Source organism: Telmatherina bonti, assembly GCF_933228915.1.
Source record: "Telmatherina bonti genome assembly, chromosome: 21".
In the NCBI taxonomy this organism is placed as follows: domain Eukaryota; kingdom Metazoa; phylum Chordata; class Actinopteri; order Atheriniformes; family Telmatherinidae; genus Telmatherina; species Telmatherina bonti.
In genome coordinates this window covers 17686919-17704029 of record NC_136630.1, presented here as the reverse complement: position 1 = coordinate 17704029, position 17111 = coordinate 17686919, and the positions used below count along the sequence as shown (strand labels likewise).

The 17111-nt window shown below is 38.3% G+C and overlaps 2 protein-coding genes across 2 annotated transcripts; one reads left to right on the top strand and one right to left on the bottom strand.

Moving 5' to 3' along the window:
• The first annotated feature begins 420 nt into the window (after positions 1 to 420).
• irf3 (interferon regulatory factor 3) lies at positions 421 to 7616 on the top strand. The gene is made up of 11 exons (XM_079260341.1): positions 421 to 530; positions 1981 to 2155; positions 2305 to 2476; positions 2824 to 2891; positions 3006 to 3066; positions 3190 to 3255; positions 3366 to 3614; positions 3809 to 3899; positions 6592 to 6881; positions 6983 to 7101; positions 7340 to 7616. The coding sequence occupies exons 2-11, from the start codon at positions 1991 to 1993 to the stop codon at positions 7451 to 7453; spliced, it is 1395 nt and encodes a 464-aa protein (XP_079116467.1). The 5' UTR covers positions 421 to 530; positions 1981 to 1990; the 3' UTR covers positions 7454 to 7616.
• A 966-nt stretch (positions 7617 to 8582) lies between these two features.
• On the bottom strand, positions 8583 to 14370 carry LOC306771402 (chaperone Ric-8A-like; the record flags this gene model as incomplete). The annotated part of the gene is made up of 13 exons (XM_079260569.1): positions 14272 to 14370; positions 14141 to 14188; positions 13064 to 13081; positions 12826 to 12915; positions 12126 to 12727; positions 11831 to 11966; positions 11542 to 11730; positions 11202 to 11296; positions 10401 to 10551; positions 10145 to 10240; positions 9623 to 9767; positions 9253 to 9532; positions 8583 to 8721 (listed from the first exon to the last, which is right to left on the bottom strand). The coding sequence occupies exons 1-13, from the start codon at positions 14359 to 14361 to the stop codon at positions 8583 to 8585; spliced, it is 2079 nt and encodes a 692-aa protein (XP_079116695.1). The 5' UTR covers positions 14362 to 14370.
• Between the last annotated feature and the right edge of the window lie 2741 nt (positions 14371 to 17111).

Below are 17111 nucleotides of genomic sequence, written 5' to 3'. Positions count from 1 at the left end.
TATTCAGTGAAAGTCAATGAACAATAATCAATAATTCAGTAACCATAATTAGGAAGGGGAAAATAAAATAAAATGATATATATAAAAAGCAGTGGGAAAAAAAATTTGACAAACCACAATGTACATTATACGGTAACAATCACTTTGTGACAGTTTATTGGTTCGGAACCTCTGAATGGATATCATTTATTGAAAGAATTTTTATTTCTTTAATAATAAGTAATAAACGCGCGTGTTGTTTATTTATTTATTTATGTTTTAATTCAGAGCGCGCGCCTTCTCCCAAGCAGGAACTAGCCAGCTCTGACGTCACATTAGGAAAACGAAACTGACAAGTTGGGGTTTCCCGTGAATAACAGCCAGTTGCAAAAACGCCCACCGCTGTAGTTGGTATTTAAAGAGCGAGCCGCTGGACTGAATGACACTTCAAGAACGTAGTTTGTTTGCACATATTCTTAGCCGACGTGTCTGATTTGTGAGTCTGAAAACGACTGCGGGTGAGCTGCGTGGACTACGTCTCTTCACCATAGGTAATAAACTTCTTATATTACAGCATTAGTCGACGGAAATATAACTTTTATGCAGCATACTGAAGATGTAGCCGCGGTTGTCTTCATAAACTCACTGAATTTTAAGTTTGAAGACAAAACAACACCAGAGCGAGACCAAATATGAAGTCAATATTCAGCCATCTCACTGCACAACATTTACACTAATGTCTTTATAGACACTATCTCCTGCATGCAGGGGCTAGTGAGGGCAAAAACGCCACTAATAAATAATTAAGAAATAATAAAATAAAGTCAAGAGCTTATTAAACATTCAAATGATTATTAGAACTACACACACGCACACACACAGATATATATATATATATATATATATATATATATATATATATATATATATATATATATATATATATATATATATATAAGGATGATTTTTCACTGTTTTTCTATCTGCTGAACAGAAATATCAACTTTATTGATAATGAGATACACCTGGTTATTTATACTTGTGGTGGCATCCTGGCTGGTCCATTTAGATTGTAGGAGAGACATTGACCCTGCTCTTGGACTTAATATGTATTAAGACATGTTAATACTGATATTAATACTGAGTTTACTTTTTTGAAAATCTTTTTTCATGGTTTGGTTTACAGCCGTGTGTTATAAAACTGCTTCCTCTTTTAGATTTATCATCCAAGTTTGAAGGGATGTTGATGCTCAGGTACACAGACTGGTGCTCTTTTCAATGAATCTTTAACCATTTGGAGGAAGTGGAAAAGATCTAAAATAGAGTCATTGTCTCATTATGGAACATCATGTTGCTTTCTACATCATTTTAAATGAAGATTTTAAATGGGGAGAGATTCTTTGTTCCCACTATTTTAATTTAATGTATTTGAAAAATGACAGCGATAAAGCAAAATAGTATTAGATGTTTTCCCAAAAAGTAATAAGATGAAAACTTGAAATATCTCAGCAATATGAGCTGTGTGACCTTAAGGGGTTTGAGGAAACTGGAATAGTGTAGACAAAAGAAAAATGTGCCATGCCAAAAATCTGTTTACAGTAGATGTTTATAGGTAAAAAAAAATTAACTGAAGGTTGGTGGCAACAGGCCTTAAGGAGTGATGATGCAAAATTTTACATTTTTTTATTCATATTGTTTAGAGTTTGTACAGAGGACAGGAGAGAGGTAGAATACAGCATAAGGGATTAATAGTTAACTTTAAGACATAGTGGAAGTGCTTGCATGATTTGGGCCCTGCATTACAATCTGTGTCCCTGGAGAACTCATTGATTGGAGTTTTGAGCTAAAAGTTTTTTCGCTCAGATTGTTATCCATCATGCAGTATCATCAAGAAAGTCTAAATGGCAACCCTGAATGGGTGGGAATGTATTCTTATACGTGGAGCTGTAAAGTTACCACAGCATTGTTTATAACATCAGTTGTAGAAGAATATTTTTTCAGTCCTGTAGAAATGGCCCATCCAAAACCACTGCTGATCCCTTGGCTACAGTCCCAGATCGACAGCGGCAGGTATCCTGGTGTCCAATGGACGAATCCAGAGCGAACACAGTTCTCCATCCCATGGAAACATGCTCTAAGACAGGACTCTTCTGACGCTGATGTTCTCATCTTTAAGGTGAATGTCACTGATGGTCATAATAAATCACTGCCAGTCTTGAGGAAAGCACCTTGCACTGTCCTGTAATGATGTAAAGAATAGGTGTTATTCTCCCTTCTAAATTTCTAAGTTTCACATGTAACGTGAATGTTGTGCTCCCTCTGCAGGCCTGGGCTGAAGTGAGCGGTAATGGTCGTGCTCAAGGAGACTCATCTGTGTGGAAGAGGAACTTCCGTAGTGCTCTCCGAGTTAAAGGCTTCAAGCTGTTATCAGATAATAAAAATGACGCTGCTAACCCCCATAAAGTGTTTTGCTGGCCAGAGGAGTCAGCATCAGGAGGTAAAGATTCTCCAGAATATAAAACACTTTGTTGTTAAGAGCAACACAGTAGCCAAAAATCAAAGTTGTGTTTCTCTTGCTGTCTTTTTATGCAACTTTATTATTAGATAATATTATTCAGGTTGTGTGTTTTCCTTTATAAAAGCCAAGACGGAGAATTTTCATAGCTGCTTTTTATTACTGGAAACATCTGAATTAAAAAGGCATGGATGCGTCTTTTTATGTGGAAAGAAAAATGTGATGAATCTAAAAATCTGCTTGAAATAATTAGAACACACATGGGGTAATTTCATAACAATGACCGCTGAAAAAATTAAATAGATATTTTTTCCCCCCCATCTTCAAAGCTAACACTTCTGCTGGGTCCCAGGAGCAAAATGACATCATTTTGTTTGAAGACTTTGACATACAAGATGTAAGTGACTGTGCATGCATGTTTTACATGTCAGAACACATGCAGTAATATGTAAATACTGTTAACATGTTGTATAATTACACAACTTAACATAAACAAATCTGTAATTTCCAGAATCAGATCATTCAGTTGTTGGATGAAGACCTCTACCTTTCACAGAATCCTGTGAATGCAGGTAAAAGAGCTCTTACAGTATTTATTGTAATCTTGCATGAATTGTGTCTCTTATAAGAGGAATTTACGTAGGTTCTAACAAGTCAACAAATAGTCAGTAATAACCACCAACATTTACCAGCAGATTGCTCAATTGGCCAGGATATTCTCCAGGAGTGTCTAAAGGGACTGAACATTGGCCCTGAAGCAGGTATTTTATCAGCTTTGCTCTTTGTCACTGCTGCAGCACGAGCAGAAGACAATGAGTATCCATGGTACTTTCCTGCAAACAGTTCTTCAGTTTCTCCAACTTTTCCACAGAGGGCACCACGGGCTTTGAGCCTCCTCCTGAGCAACAGCAGCAGCAGAATCAGGTTTTGATTGGTGGACAGCCGTTGCCTGGGCAACAGCAGGATCCAGTAATGTTAGAGGGTGCAGCCAGTGAAACTGGGTTGCCTGAGCAACCAGCATGTCAAGAGAGGGGGGCTATGGGAGGGGCCTATGATGATGGGCAGGTTGCAGCACAGTTCCTACATACAATGCACAAAACCGGAGATGGAGATAATTTCAGTAAGTTGAAAGAGGCTGCTGTGACTGTAAAATGGGTAAATTTGCTCACACACTAGCAGAAATCACACAAAATATTAAAATGCAATGTGTTTCTATTGCTATGAAATTAAGTATGCCCTCTAAACATTAATAAGTTATGATCTGCAGCAAAAATTACATTTCCCAACCCATGTTTCCTGTTTCTGAATCATTAGAGACACAATTTAGGATAACCGTATACTACAGAGGAGTGATGGTGTCTGAGCAGCTGGTTGAGAATGAAGCTGGAGTACGCCTAGTTTACAGGTAACATCAGTATCAAGTTATTTTACAGTAAACATGTGGAACAACATTGTATTTTCCATATCAGAGTACCCGAATAATATTTGGGTTTATCTGTTTATGCTCTTGGTTTAAAAGATAAATGGTGATGGTTGAGATTGCTCTATTTTTGCAAAGTGAAAAAGAAGTTGGACCCAGCAGCTTCTTAGCTTAAATACAAACAATAATTTTCAATCTAAATAAATCATAAAAGTAATGAACTAGTGTTATTTGTTAATATTTCTGTGGCCAAAGTTACAAATAAAAAGGTGAAAAGATTAAAAGGCAACTCATAAGGCAAAAGGAATGAGACTGCTGTCATCTTGAGCTGCCATGATGTTTTCTTTTCACTGCATGAAGGAGATGTGTTGTTGATTTTCTTGAGAACTGAGTTGGTCGCTAACATCTGGTCTAACCTTGCTGTCTCCAGCAAAATGCAGTTGTGAGGTAGAAAAATGAAATGTCCAAGATAGAAAATAATCACGTAAAAGACAAATACCCAGTGAATCTCTTTACCGGGGCTGTACCTTCTTGTCTCCAGTGTCTTTGTCAGATTTAACACAACAGCTTTTTCAGAGCAGAGCATCCCCCTGACTGATCCAATCTAGCACAAAAACGGCATTTTTCTTCATTTTTACCCCCTTCATTTATGCTGGATTTCAAGCAGTGTACAATGTAGATATATTCCACAACTGTAAAGAGGTGCTGCATCACATGCATTCTTACCATGATACCATGTACCATTGTTATCAACAGTACCCATATATACATTTTTTTTTATCCTGAGCACTTTATTTCCATATTTTTTCCCTCCTCTTTAACAATTTATTTTAAACTATTTGAAAAAATCCACTGACATCTGGCTTGAAAGGGTTATGCAGCTTTGGTTCAAAACAGTATAGACGGAAATACGACGCACAGACGTACAGATTCATTTTCTGTGAGAGTGCTCATGGTGAGTGTTATAGTCTCAGCTTTAACAGTTGGCACCGCTGGTTTTGTCCTTGCAGAAATGCATGCTTATTGATCCTAACATTTCAAATGGAGGCTGCAGCAAGGGGCAGTTCATTCTCTCACACTTTGTCAAGCTGTTGTCCACAATCCAGCCTAAGATGAAAAAAAAAATAAAGAAAAGCTAGTGTAATTATCTCTGAAAGTTGTCCTTATTGGTACATTAATAGAATCCCTTTATGTTCTTTTATGATGCTCACAAGCAAAGTCTTCCACAAAGCTGACCAATGATATGAAATCATCAGGGAAAATTATGACCGAGACAGTGCCTTAAACGGCATGTTATACTTTTTATCTTGTGGAAGCTTAGGATTGGCGATTGGATCAAAGTCAAGATTTGATGCCATCTGTTGGTTTTCCTTAAAGGGGTGCTATTATGGTATTTGGAGTTTTCTGAGCTTTCTACAGTGTTACAGTGTTGAATCCTCATCAGACATGTGAACGGCACTGTTTTTTTGTATCACCTAAACGCATGTTTGATTTTGAGTTTGAGTTCCAGCACACTCTCTATTTGGTTTCCATGGCGACGAAAAACGTGTTGTTTTAGAGAGTTTTTTCTACTTCGAAATCCTTGTGACGTCCCGGGGGATAAGGTTCGGTGATTGGTTACCTTCTACTGGTTAACAAGGGCATGTACAAATACATCAGGCAGGTGGAAAACGTGGGATAAAGTTATTTCCAACGATGACTGGTTGAGTTTACCAAAGAGAGACATCCTGCTGCATTTGTTGCTGTGGGTTGCTGTTTTCCACTTTGTTTTCAGGGTCTGATTCAGGTTCCAACATGTAGGGCTGTATGCTATGTGTTGACATTGTATTTTGTTTTTTTTATTGAGTTCATATTAGCCTAATCCTTCTGTTTATGAGATGTTACAATGACGGCGAAAGCAGGTGTGGCGCGCGCTCCCGATGTAGTGCAGTGGCGGGAGGCGGGGCTTAATGCGGAAGAGTCTCAATCCACTCGTTTTGCCCACAGGCTGATCTGACAGCCTACGGAGAGGGTCTGTCTGAAGTAAATAAAGCGATTTGTGACAATAACTCCATCAATCTCAGCCCTTCTGGTCTCAGAAATAAAAATAAATTACCCTGAAATGCACATAATAGTTCCACTTTAACTAAGCTATTTATTATGAATTGGCTCAAATTGATGTGTCTGTAAAGTGCCCTGAGAGAACATTGTTGTGAACTGCTGCTATCCAAAGAAAGCTGAATTGAACTGAATTACATTCTATCCAATGGATGGAGGTTAAACTTTTTATCTAGTTGTTGTTGTTGAATAAGTATTTTTTGTAAAGTAAATAAAGACACTGAAAAGCAGTCCTAGAATAAAGATGTAGATTAGAAATGAGCACAAAGTGTCCTCTTGAAGCTAGCAGGCATAAATGGCGATAGTTGTCTGACTCTGTTGGATAGTAGTAGAATCCACCTACCAATATTATTATGGCTAATTTATTAAGATGTTTTTTTCTTTGAGTAGCTGTACAAAAAGTGAAACTAGAAGTCAAACACTGTCTCCTGGCTCAGTGACAGTAAGCAACTTTCAACAACACAGAAGAGTATTTCCTAAATCTTCAGAAAATATTATTGTTCTCAGAGATATGCCAGTTTCAAAGCTATAACCATCTACTGAACCTAAAACTAAGTGATGAATGTTTTCTTTACTTCAGGCCTGAACTAATTGGTACAGTTGTGGATGATGCAACGGGCCTCTCCTTGGTCTCCCTGCCAACGCCATCAGCCATGCTGGATCAGACTCAAATTAAGCTGACCCAAAGGATTCTGGACACTCTGGGCGATGGCCTGGACGTGGGGGTGTCAGGCCATGTGATCTATGGTCAGCGACGGGGTGAAATCAAAGCCTTCTGGAGCTTTGACAAATTTGAGAACAGCCAACAACCAAGAGAAATTTCTAAACTTCAGCCTGAGGCACTTTACTTGTTCAGGAACTTTGTGCGAGGTGGGTGACAGAAATAATTACTTAACTCAATGTAAGCATGTGTATGAATACATGTACAGTGTGTTACATGGTGGCATTTCAAAATGGCTGACTCCCTATAGGGATAATGGAATTCAGTAATGGCGGTGAGTGCCCTCCATGCTCCCTGTTCTTCTGTCTCGGGGAGAAGTGGCCTGACCCAAGCAGCAGGCCTTGGGAGAAGAAACTCATCACAGTTGAGGTGAGAAAATGTATTATTTCTTCAGGTCTGAAAGATATTTTCCCTCATATTCCATGCAGCAGTGTGTACTGTAATCCAAAAAAGCTGATAGGAAAGAAGTTATTTAAAAAGGGAAATTAAAAAAAACAACAACTAAATGTTCAAATTTTCTGGCTTTTCTTGTGCTCATATGCACCATGCTATTTTTGACATTCTCAGCTTTGTATCTGACTTCACCTCCCTTTTCCCTGTCGCCTAGGTGGTCTTGACTTCAATGGAACTCCTGAAGAATATAGCTGTTGAAGGTGGTGCCTCATCTCTGCAATCTGTAGAGCTGCAGATGTCACTGGAAGAGATGATGGAGCTGTACTGAAACTCTGTACTCTGAGCAACCATCTCTAACAGTTACTGTATAAATATATTTATGGCTTTATAGTTACACTAGACGGATAAGATAATAATGATAACTGATGCATTCATATCTGCAGTAAAATTATCTGTAGTGCATTGATTGGAACAAAGGATATCATGATTTAAGGTGCATCTTGAACAATATTTAATACAATTATGTGTTTCCATACATTTAAATTTAAGCAGAAATACATAAATTCTGTCATTTGAACAAGTGTTTCTAAATAAAATAACCTGCTGCAACGAAATGAAAACAGCAGCTTTTTACTAAATCTTTCTTCTGGAACTGCAAATGAGGTTTTTGTGCTGCAAAGACCACCCATAAGCTGCTCATCATCCAGCTAATAATCTTGTTTACAGCCTTAATCATCCACATGTATTTGAATTCTAGTTGATAGTGTGTTACAACTGAAATGATTACATGGGAACAACACACAGGTGGAGTGAATTAAAGTGAAATTATTCTAATGTAACGGAAACAACATGAATGTCTGGAACTGGAAAAGCCATTGTAGCAAGTGCTTTAGAGCAGACATGATCAGAACATCTGGAACCAGTCAGTATGTACTGCTGTTTATCACACACAGAGTGAAATGCATACTGGATGCTGTGCACATGTAGTGGGCATCATGGATGTCAGCGTTCTGACTGAATAATGCATCAGATGTGGCTTATTTATCCTGTATCAATGCTTTATACAGGACTGAATGATAGACTTTAATACACAGCAAACATGATTTTCCTACTTTATTGAAATACTTGTTAATATTACTAACATAATAAAATTGTTTTGTTTTTTTTATCAAGAACTACAACATATACAGAATTTATTTTTAAATTCAAATCAATGTGAAAGCTGTTCTACATGATAGATTAGTCTGAATCCAAAGATGAGGAAATATAAAATTAACATTTTATATCATTTCTCAAGTTCAGCTGCTGTCAGAACGGCCGGCTGGCCGGGTTGGGGGCAGTTCATTTTGTTTTCTGGGTTATCTGCACTGTTACAATGAGAATTTATGCACTTGAAAACTTGAATAAGAGATATTTACAAAAAAATCAATAAAGTGAATCAGTAAATTTGATATGTTTCAGTCCTTGTCTGGTTCTTCTGCCTCTCCGTCTTCCTCCGTCTTCGGCTTCTCCTCAGCGAAGGAGCTTCCTTCCAGTGCTGACATTGGAACAAGCTTCCCTTCTTCGTTCACTCCCATTGGCTGGATGATGTTATCTCTGCAAAACAAGCAGAGAGTTAAAATTAGAAATGGTTTGATCCTAACAAAAATAAAACCGCTCCAATTTTTGTCACTGATGAGGAAAAAACAAAGAATTTGCTTTTAGTGGAGTTTTGTTTCGTTTTGTTCATTTAATTTATTACCAATCACATTAAAATACAGTAATACAACAATAAATGCACTGTATATGTGTAAAAATGGGACTCTCTAGAAGCTATCTTTCGCTCATAAACAGGAGCCCAGACCTAACAGTTTTCCATAGACAAATAATAAGAAAAACAAATCCCCAAATTACCGCCCAAACCCCCTTTTGTATTTGTATTTTGTATTTCTGCTACTCTGGAATACAATTCTCTAATTACGATATATGTATCTATTTACAATGTATTTTTCATTTATTTATATTCTAACAGCATCGATATATGAAGAATTTAGTCGTATATTTAAATTTATTCGGCCTTATCACTGATTTAAGGCCATTTGTCTTTAATACAATTAAACATTTATATCCCAGTGTTTGTCTTCTAACCTGGACAGCTTGTTAAACAACATAATCAGTCTCTTGGCCTCCTCCTCCTTCTCCTCCTCCGTCATGCCCTCCATGGGATCCGGTTGCTCTGCCTCTACTCGTCCTGTTACAGGGTTGATGCGGTCTTTCATCTGCCGGTACTCCTCTGTGTCTGAATCAGAGTCGCTGGAGTACTGGGCACTGGAGCTGGAGTTCCTGCCACCCTGACCTCCCAGCAGGCCCCTGGTGGCCAAAAGCCCAGCCGCATTACCGTAACCTGTGTACTTTACAAAACGCCTCACTGGGAAGAAAAGAAGTGGTCAGAAGTCAACAAGACCGTTGTTATAACCTTTACAACTTGTGAGGTGTCCTTGGGGGTGACACTGTTTACCGTTTTCCTTGCAGAGGACAAAGATGAGGTCAGCAGCACAATGTTTGAGGTCTGTGTCCAGATGAGTCATTAGACGAATCAGACGATTCTTCACAGTGTTCCCGTCCTCCGGTCTCTGTGATACATCTCTCAGAGGAGGGAGGATCTAATCAGTTGGAAACATTGGAATTTTCAGTCGTCTTGGAAACACACAAATGAGCAAAAACATTGTAACCACTGTAAAATATAGTAAATTATATCCCATAATGATCACACTGGATGATCTGGGATATTCAAATGGATGTGACCAAAACTGTGACAGTGAAGATTGAGTAGGAGCATCCCAGAAAAGGCCGTAGAAGGCTTTTGGTTAGCTCCACAGGACTTACAGAATTTGCTGCTTACATCTCGGTGTCTGATGCTGTTGGACATCTTCCTGTCTCAGCGGTTCAGTTTAACAGTGGTCACAATATTTTGCTCATTACTGTAATCCAAATATAGTGACAGCTTTCTCAGACGAATCGTTATTTTAGCAAATATTACATATTTTCTGATGTAGAGCCGTGTTTCTCTGTGAGCCCTGCAGCTTTCTGTCAGCAGATTGAGGATTGGCGTCAGTTTCTCTTTGATCCTGTCTCCCTGCAAAGCACAGAAACAAGGGAAGTCCTGGTTTCAGTTTTAGTTGACTGTCTTTCTATCCCACAAGAAAGTGACAAAAAAACAGTCTTGATAAAACACGAAGTGACAAAGTGATATTCCTAACATGACTGTCTTCTGTTTGTTTTGCTTTCTTCCTCACCGAGTCCAGGCGTCTCTCCATGAACAACAGCAGGGTATGGACACAGTCCATGTTTACTCCCAGACTTTCCTTAGAGTCTGGCATTAGAGGCACCGTGAGCAGCACATCAAGACACTGGAGTGGCAGCGCTGACAGCAGGTTAACTGTATGCCTGCAGGATCAGGAGGGAGACACAGGAAAAGAGACTTAATGTTCTCTTGGCTTGGTTAGATCTGCTAGATACTGGTACACATGAATAAAAAATAACAGTCACTGGTAAGAACAGTAGCATAGGAAATAATATGTAACCATTAAAACAAACAAAAAGGATAATTAAATTGATCAATATCTGGAGATATATCAAATCAGCTGTGGAGGGTTAGGATTAGATGTAAATGCCTTAAATGACCACTGCCGTATTTTTTCCACACCTGCAACCCGTAGCAGAGTTAAAGTCATTCCAGACCATGGATACAAAAATATAACCTGTAAATTGAAAATGCTTGTAGTTTATATAGATTATGATTTAACTCTAGGACACAAATGTAGCATGAGTTGCTAGTGAAACTCAATGTAGCATAGGTGAAAATCACCCAACCTCTGTATTCTAGGGTCAAATCCCCCTGTCTACATGCTGAGAAATGTGTTGTAACCAGTTCTTATTTGGTTTCTAAAACTCCATTTTTTCAGAAACTCTTCAGTAGTAAAGACCACATATCCTCCTTGTAACATCGTTTATAGCTGTATTGTACGTGCTGTAAATATATTAATATATGGTGCGGCACTTTTTTAGAAAATAAGAAATCTTTCTCTCATGCTCACCCCTGCAGCTCATCAGTATCATCAGACAACAAACACTTCCTCATCAGGCAGAGACGCAGAATCGCCACCAGGTGTCGGTAGAGAGCTGCCTCTTCCTAATGGACGAGAAACCACAAAGCTCAACTTCTATCTTCATATATGAAACGCAGCGGACAAATAACAGCTAAACATATCTTATTTTCTTTATATAAATGCTTAATGTCTCCTCAAATGATTAAAGGTGCAAATAATAACATTAATATAATCTTTTTCCTATGTAGATGCTCCCGTTTCCTGTTTCTGCTGTTTTCTTTTAGCAGATAAAGGCTGAGTGGTTTCTCACTCCTTTAAATTCGCTAACCTCACTGGGCTCCTGCCTGTGGGTGCTGTAGGTGATATTGAAAAGGATTTTGAGGATCTCTACGATGCGCTGAGAGGCTTCCAGAGATATAGGTGGTGCTGCAGGGTCTAACAGACACTCATACTGATCCTTCCACTGCACCTCCAGGCAGCTTTCCAAGGCTGTTGTGAGGATGGACACCCCTCCCTCCTGAGATAGAAAAAGAATGAGTGAGAAGGCAGAAGGGAAACTGATAGTGATAAATAAAATATCCCTCGTAGCAACTCTGCTGTATGTGAGTTTGTGTTGCCTGTTGAAGCTGAGTGCTGAGCTCTGGACGTAGTGCGGTGATAAGAAACATGAGGCGCAGCTCATAGAACTTAAGACTGGAGGGAGATGACCAGTTGACACTGGCAGACAGGCGCTCGGTGAGACCACTCAGGAGCCTGACAGAAAAAAATAGAAGATTAGCTTTCTGGAAATGTTCTCACTTACACAAAAGCTAAAGGAAGTTTATGTCAAATGTTACAAACAGAGTTTTTGTGAGATTGTTTGGCTGGATTTGTGTGTGTGTGATAGTGTTTTGTGATTGGGAAGCAGCCCACCTGAGGCCACTGAACCTCTCTTGTGCCCAGGTGCTGTTGTATACCACATTGCACAGCACTTTCATGGCCTCCTTTCTTAGGGCCTCTTCTCCTTGATCCCCTACTTCCTCCACTTCATCCCCCTCCACCTTGCTCTCTCTGCGGTCCTTCCTTCCTCGCTCCAGTGCCTTCTGATGGCTTCCACCTTTGTGCATTTCATTGATGCTGGTCCTGTGGCTCCCGCACCAGCTGATGCTGTCAAGATCTCCACTGTTGACATTGCTGATGTCACTCTTGGAGTCCTCATCGATAGCAGGGAACTCCTCATCTTGCTCAGGAGCTTCACCTTCATCCCTTTCAGCGCGACTCTGCAGCACTTTGGCCTCTGCCAGAGTAGCGATAATGTTGTCATAGAACTCACAATCAGGGTCGCATGCCTCATCGCAGGCATCGCTTGTGGTCAGCCCAGCAATTTTGGCCAAAGTCAGGAGGGCGCTGTCGGTGACTAAGGGGCCCAGGATCTTTTTGTCTCTTGACAGGATCCTCAGGGTACGCAGAGAAATTCTCAACAGCCGACTTTTGACTCCTGTTCTTATGAATCTCACAAGGACAAGAGCTAAGTTCTGATGACAGAAATAAATAAAAAACATCAATGTGAATTTAGTTTAAAAATTATTTTTCAGAAAGGTTTGAAAAGCAGAGAGTGATGGCAGCAGGTTACCTGTCTGAGAATGAGACTGCGATCCTCGTGCTCGTACTCATCAATGTCCGAATCAGAATCAGCGTAGTCTCTCACTTTATTCTTTTTAAACTGATGTAATAAATAAATAAAATAATAGATTTTTACATTGCACTTGAATTCATAGATTACTTTATACTTTTTTTAAAAAATTTTTTTTTATTTTTTATCAGCAATACAAGTATTAGGATGTAGTGTTTAAACCGTGGCTGTAATTTACCTCCTCCAGTTTTCTTTGCTGCAGGAAGTTGATTTTCCATTTTGAGGAGGAAATGTAACAATAAAGAGAGAAAAAATGTCAAACGAGAGCTTCCAAAAGTTTAGGAGTTTCCTCTAAATCCCTCTGTAAAAAAACAATGTGATGAAACAGGTGAACTAATTGTTAAGTGAGAAGTTTACAACTGACCATTCTGCATAATGTAAACCTGACATATGACAAGAATTTGAAAACTACATGAAATTAATTAAAGTAACTATAAAAAAAAATTTAAATAAAGAAAGGTTAATCTGAATTTAAGAGCTTTCAATTCAAACAAATAAGAAATATATAATAAATAATAAAATCTTATCGGTTTAAATCAACTTGGAGGTATTTTAAAGGTGGAGTATGTAAGATTTTCAATATTTTCAAAATAAATTAACTAATAAAATAACTACAATCATAATTAGAAAGTTTTTTGAACATGTAGGTTCCAGTCTGTCCATATTTGATGCGTTATTAAATTACAAGTTTAATTAATGACAAATGACAAAAAGCACTCTTTTTTTTTTTTTACTGGTAGGCGAACATTTAAGAAGGGTCTTTGTCATTAATTAAACTTGTAATTTAATAACACATCAAATAAGGACAGACTGGAACCTACATGTTTTAAAAAAAACTATCTTATTATGATTGTAGTTATTTTTTTAGTTAATTTATTTTGAAAATATTGAAAATCTTACATACTCCACCTTTAGCAGATGAAACACAGTCAGTTACTTTAAGGCTTTAAAGTAAAACTTTCTCTTGATTTTCAGAAACCTTTTTCATCTCAGACAGTTATAAGCACAGTTAACCCCCCCTCCGACACACACACACTTCGACCTCCTGGACTCAATCTGCCTGAGCATGGGGTAAGAGAGGATCAGGGACAACTGATACAGCACAATTACTAATCACAGACAGACTGTGGGGGTGGGGATGAGCATGCATGGAGGTATACAGTCATAGTAAGAGTAATAGCTATTCAGGAACGGTGGGAGGACGGAGGATGCCACAGCCAACTTTCACTGGATGTAATGCCATAAGTCAACTCACTTTCCATCTCTCCCTTTCCTCAGCATCAATAAAGAAGCACTGGGCGTACTGCAGGGAAAGAAAAGACCGTACAACACGTTGAGCAGAAGTTTACAGCGTGTGAGGATGTGCAAGCCTTTGTGTGGCGTTACCTCTTTATTGAATTCCTGAAGCTGTATCTGAACACCATTCTCATCCCCCTGCTTGATGCACTGGATAATCCCCTCGACGTCCACATCCATGCTTCCTGCACACACACACCGATCGTTCGACCCATAACAAAAATTAAAGTTACACAACTGTGAGGATGGCTGTCATGACAGGTTATGCATGCTCAAATACACAATACAAAAGAGAATGTGCTGTGCATTCAGATATACAGTCTATTATCACATTAAAAATGTGAAAATTAAAGCCATAACTAGTGGACTTTAAGTGAAGCACATCTTATGTCCATTACTGCCTCTTCAAACCAGTACCTAATGAAGCCGGTTTTCTATCATTTACGTGACAATTCCTATAGAGATAAAAGACATGCACAAATAAAACCTGCAGACAGATGACACATGACCATGTCAGCCTAAACTTACCTTGAGAAAGTTCAGGCCAGGTAATAATCTAAATGAGCGAGTTTTCCTGAAATCTCAAGAGACAAAAGGTATTTTCTCCAACTGTCCCTCAGCTCTGCCAGGAGCGCTTTACTCCACGTTTGCTTGTGTGTGTTGTGTTCTGCCCTTGAATTTACTTCAATTGAATTGCTTTCCTGTCACCCTCATGCAGCCAGCCTTTCTCTCTCTCTCTCTTTAATCCAACAGAGATGCTGGAGCCATGGAGTGTTTATGGTAATAATCCACTAATGGACTCTAGGCTTAGAGCTCCCAGTGTTGACCCTCTAACCTCTTATAGGTTTTTCATACTTGTGCTGCACAGCTCTCACTTTCTGTCCAACTCTAACACTCTCTTACTGAAATCTGTCTCAGAAACTCTAAAGCAGCCATTAAGATTTTTTTTCCTTTTAAAACCAAGCTTCATTAACGGTTGTGTAACCAAGATGGGGTTGTCGACATCTAAGACTTGGACTTGAGAAAACATCACTTAAACAAATTTGCTTCTGTTGAGTCACTTAAGATAACATTGAAGTGTCTTCAGTGTTACCTGACTTAATAACTTGAATTCTTATTTAACAAAAATATCAATTAAAAATTAATAGGTATGAACTGTATTTATAACAATGCTGTTAATCTGTTCCCACAAGATGGCACTATTCTCATGGTTGAGTTCAACCACAAAGGATGTTTTTCCCCACATACTGTGAACAGGAGCATCACTACAGATTATAAAAAGCTTTAGTTTACAGTAAACTAACATTTTACTTGTGCTGCTATCTACAGATGTTACAAAAGAACAACAACAAATGAGGCGAGGGAGTGTCAGCAAACGTACTGCTCAGATTCTCAAACACCACTGCTGTTTCCAGCTTCACGAACCTACTTTCACTCAGTTTACTGGGAAGCTGATCATAAACTCACACACTTGCAGAAAAGTTTTTAAGTGTAAAACTATGTGAAGATGATATGTGAAAGACAAGCCTTCCTGGCAGGACGCCCTCCCTTGTGCCCAGGTAGTAAAGGAAATGGGCCCCAGTGGGGGGGTGGGGTGTGTGTGTGTGTGTGTGGGGGGGGGGGACAGCTAGTGGCTGCTGGTTTAAAACAACAGGATACACGCTACGTCAGAGATAGTGGGAGAAAAGTCAGATATGCCATCACAAAGTACCCTCCTGGAAATAAACACATTTTCCTTGTGATGAATTAGATAATTAGATGTAAGATAACAAGTTAAGAAAAAATGGATGGAAAAAACAACAATAGTCACTGATACAATCCTGGACTGAGCACCTTTATCATCCTCACTGAAGTTGACAGCATCAACACCTGCAGCATAGTGTACTGCTGCATGTAGTCTAAATACAGATGACCTGAATATGGAGAAGCTTTGAAGAGTCAGTCTGCTTTACAGAGTTGTACAATATCATTTTACAGCACTTTTTTCACATTTAAAATGATTTTTTTTTTTTTAAAGCAAAGTACCTATAAGTAACTTATTCTCTAAAATTGTGATCCAGACATTATATAGTACTTCTTTTTATTAGTTTTTTTCCCCCATTGACTACTGTATTACACATCATGGTAATAAATAGCAATTGGAGTTGTTATTCTTCTGTATTTCCTATTAAATTGGCTTTGTTTTATTTCATCTCACTTACAGATATCAAAGTCAATGAATACATGTGAGGAAAGAAAAATCTGTGCAGATGCTGTTTTCACATTATTCTGCAGACTGGAGAAAGTTCATTCGTGCAAAACTCATACCTGCAGTCACACACACAGTCCTTCATGATGAAGTAGGTGTAAGATTATTCATAGGCTGGTGTGATGCACACACAGGTGATGTGAAAACCTTTCTTTAGTATTTATTCATATTGGCAAGAATCAGTTCATCATTTTCATGACTGGGTATATCGCATCGTATTTTTTATTTGAGATTAGCTATTTCTGCTTATAGCTGTTATTTACTTCCTCTTTTTATTACTTTTTTTAAAGAAGCAAAGTAGCAAAAAAGAGAGAATGAAACGTCATGAGAAGGACTTCTAAAATCTTAGGTTTCCTCTAAATTCTTCTGTAAAAAATAATAATAAAATAATTGCTAGACAATATACAGTATGATGAAATGATTCAACTACTTTTTATGTGAGATTAACAAATGACCAGTCTGTATATGTCCATGTAAACCTGAAATAATACAAGAATGAAAAAAGGAAATGGTGACGAATGAATTAAATGAAAGCAGAACAAATACAAATTTAATTTAACACAAAATTTAAGTTAAAGAATAATTTGAAGTTAAGCTATCAAAATTCTAACAAATTAAAAATAAAATTAAATCAATTTAAATAAACCTTTAACACTAATATAACACTAATATAACCTTTAAC

Coding starts and splice junctions, on each gene's coding strand:
- irf3 (XM_079260341.1), top strand. CDS start 1,991: ATGGCCCATCCAAAACCACTGCTGATCCCTTGGCTACAGTCCCAGATC. Junction 3,900..6,591: donor GGAGTACGCCTAGTTTACAG/GTAACATCAGTA, acceptor TCTTTACTTCAG/GCCTGAACTAATTGGTACAG. Junction 7,102..7,339: donor AGAAACTCATCACAGTTGAG/GTGAGAAAATGT, acceptor CCTGTCGCCTAG/GTGGTCTTGACTTCAATGGA.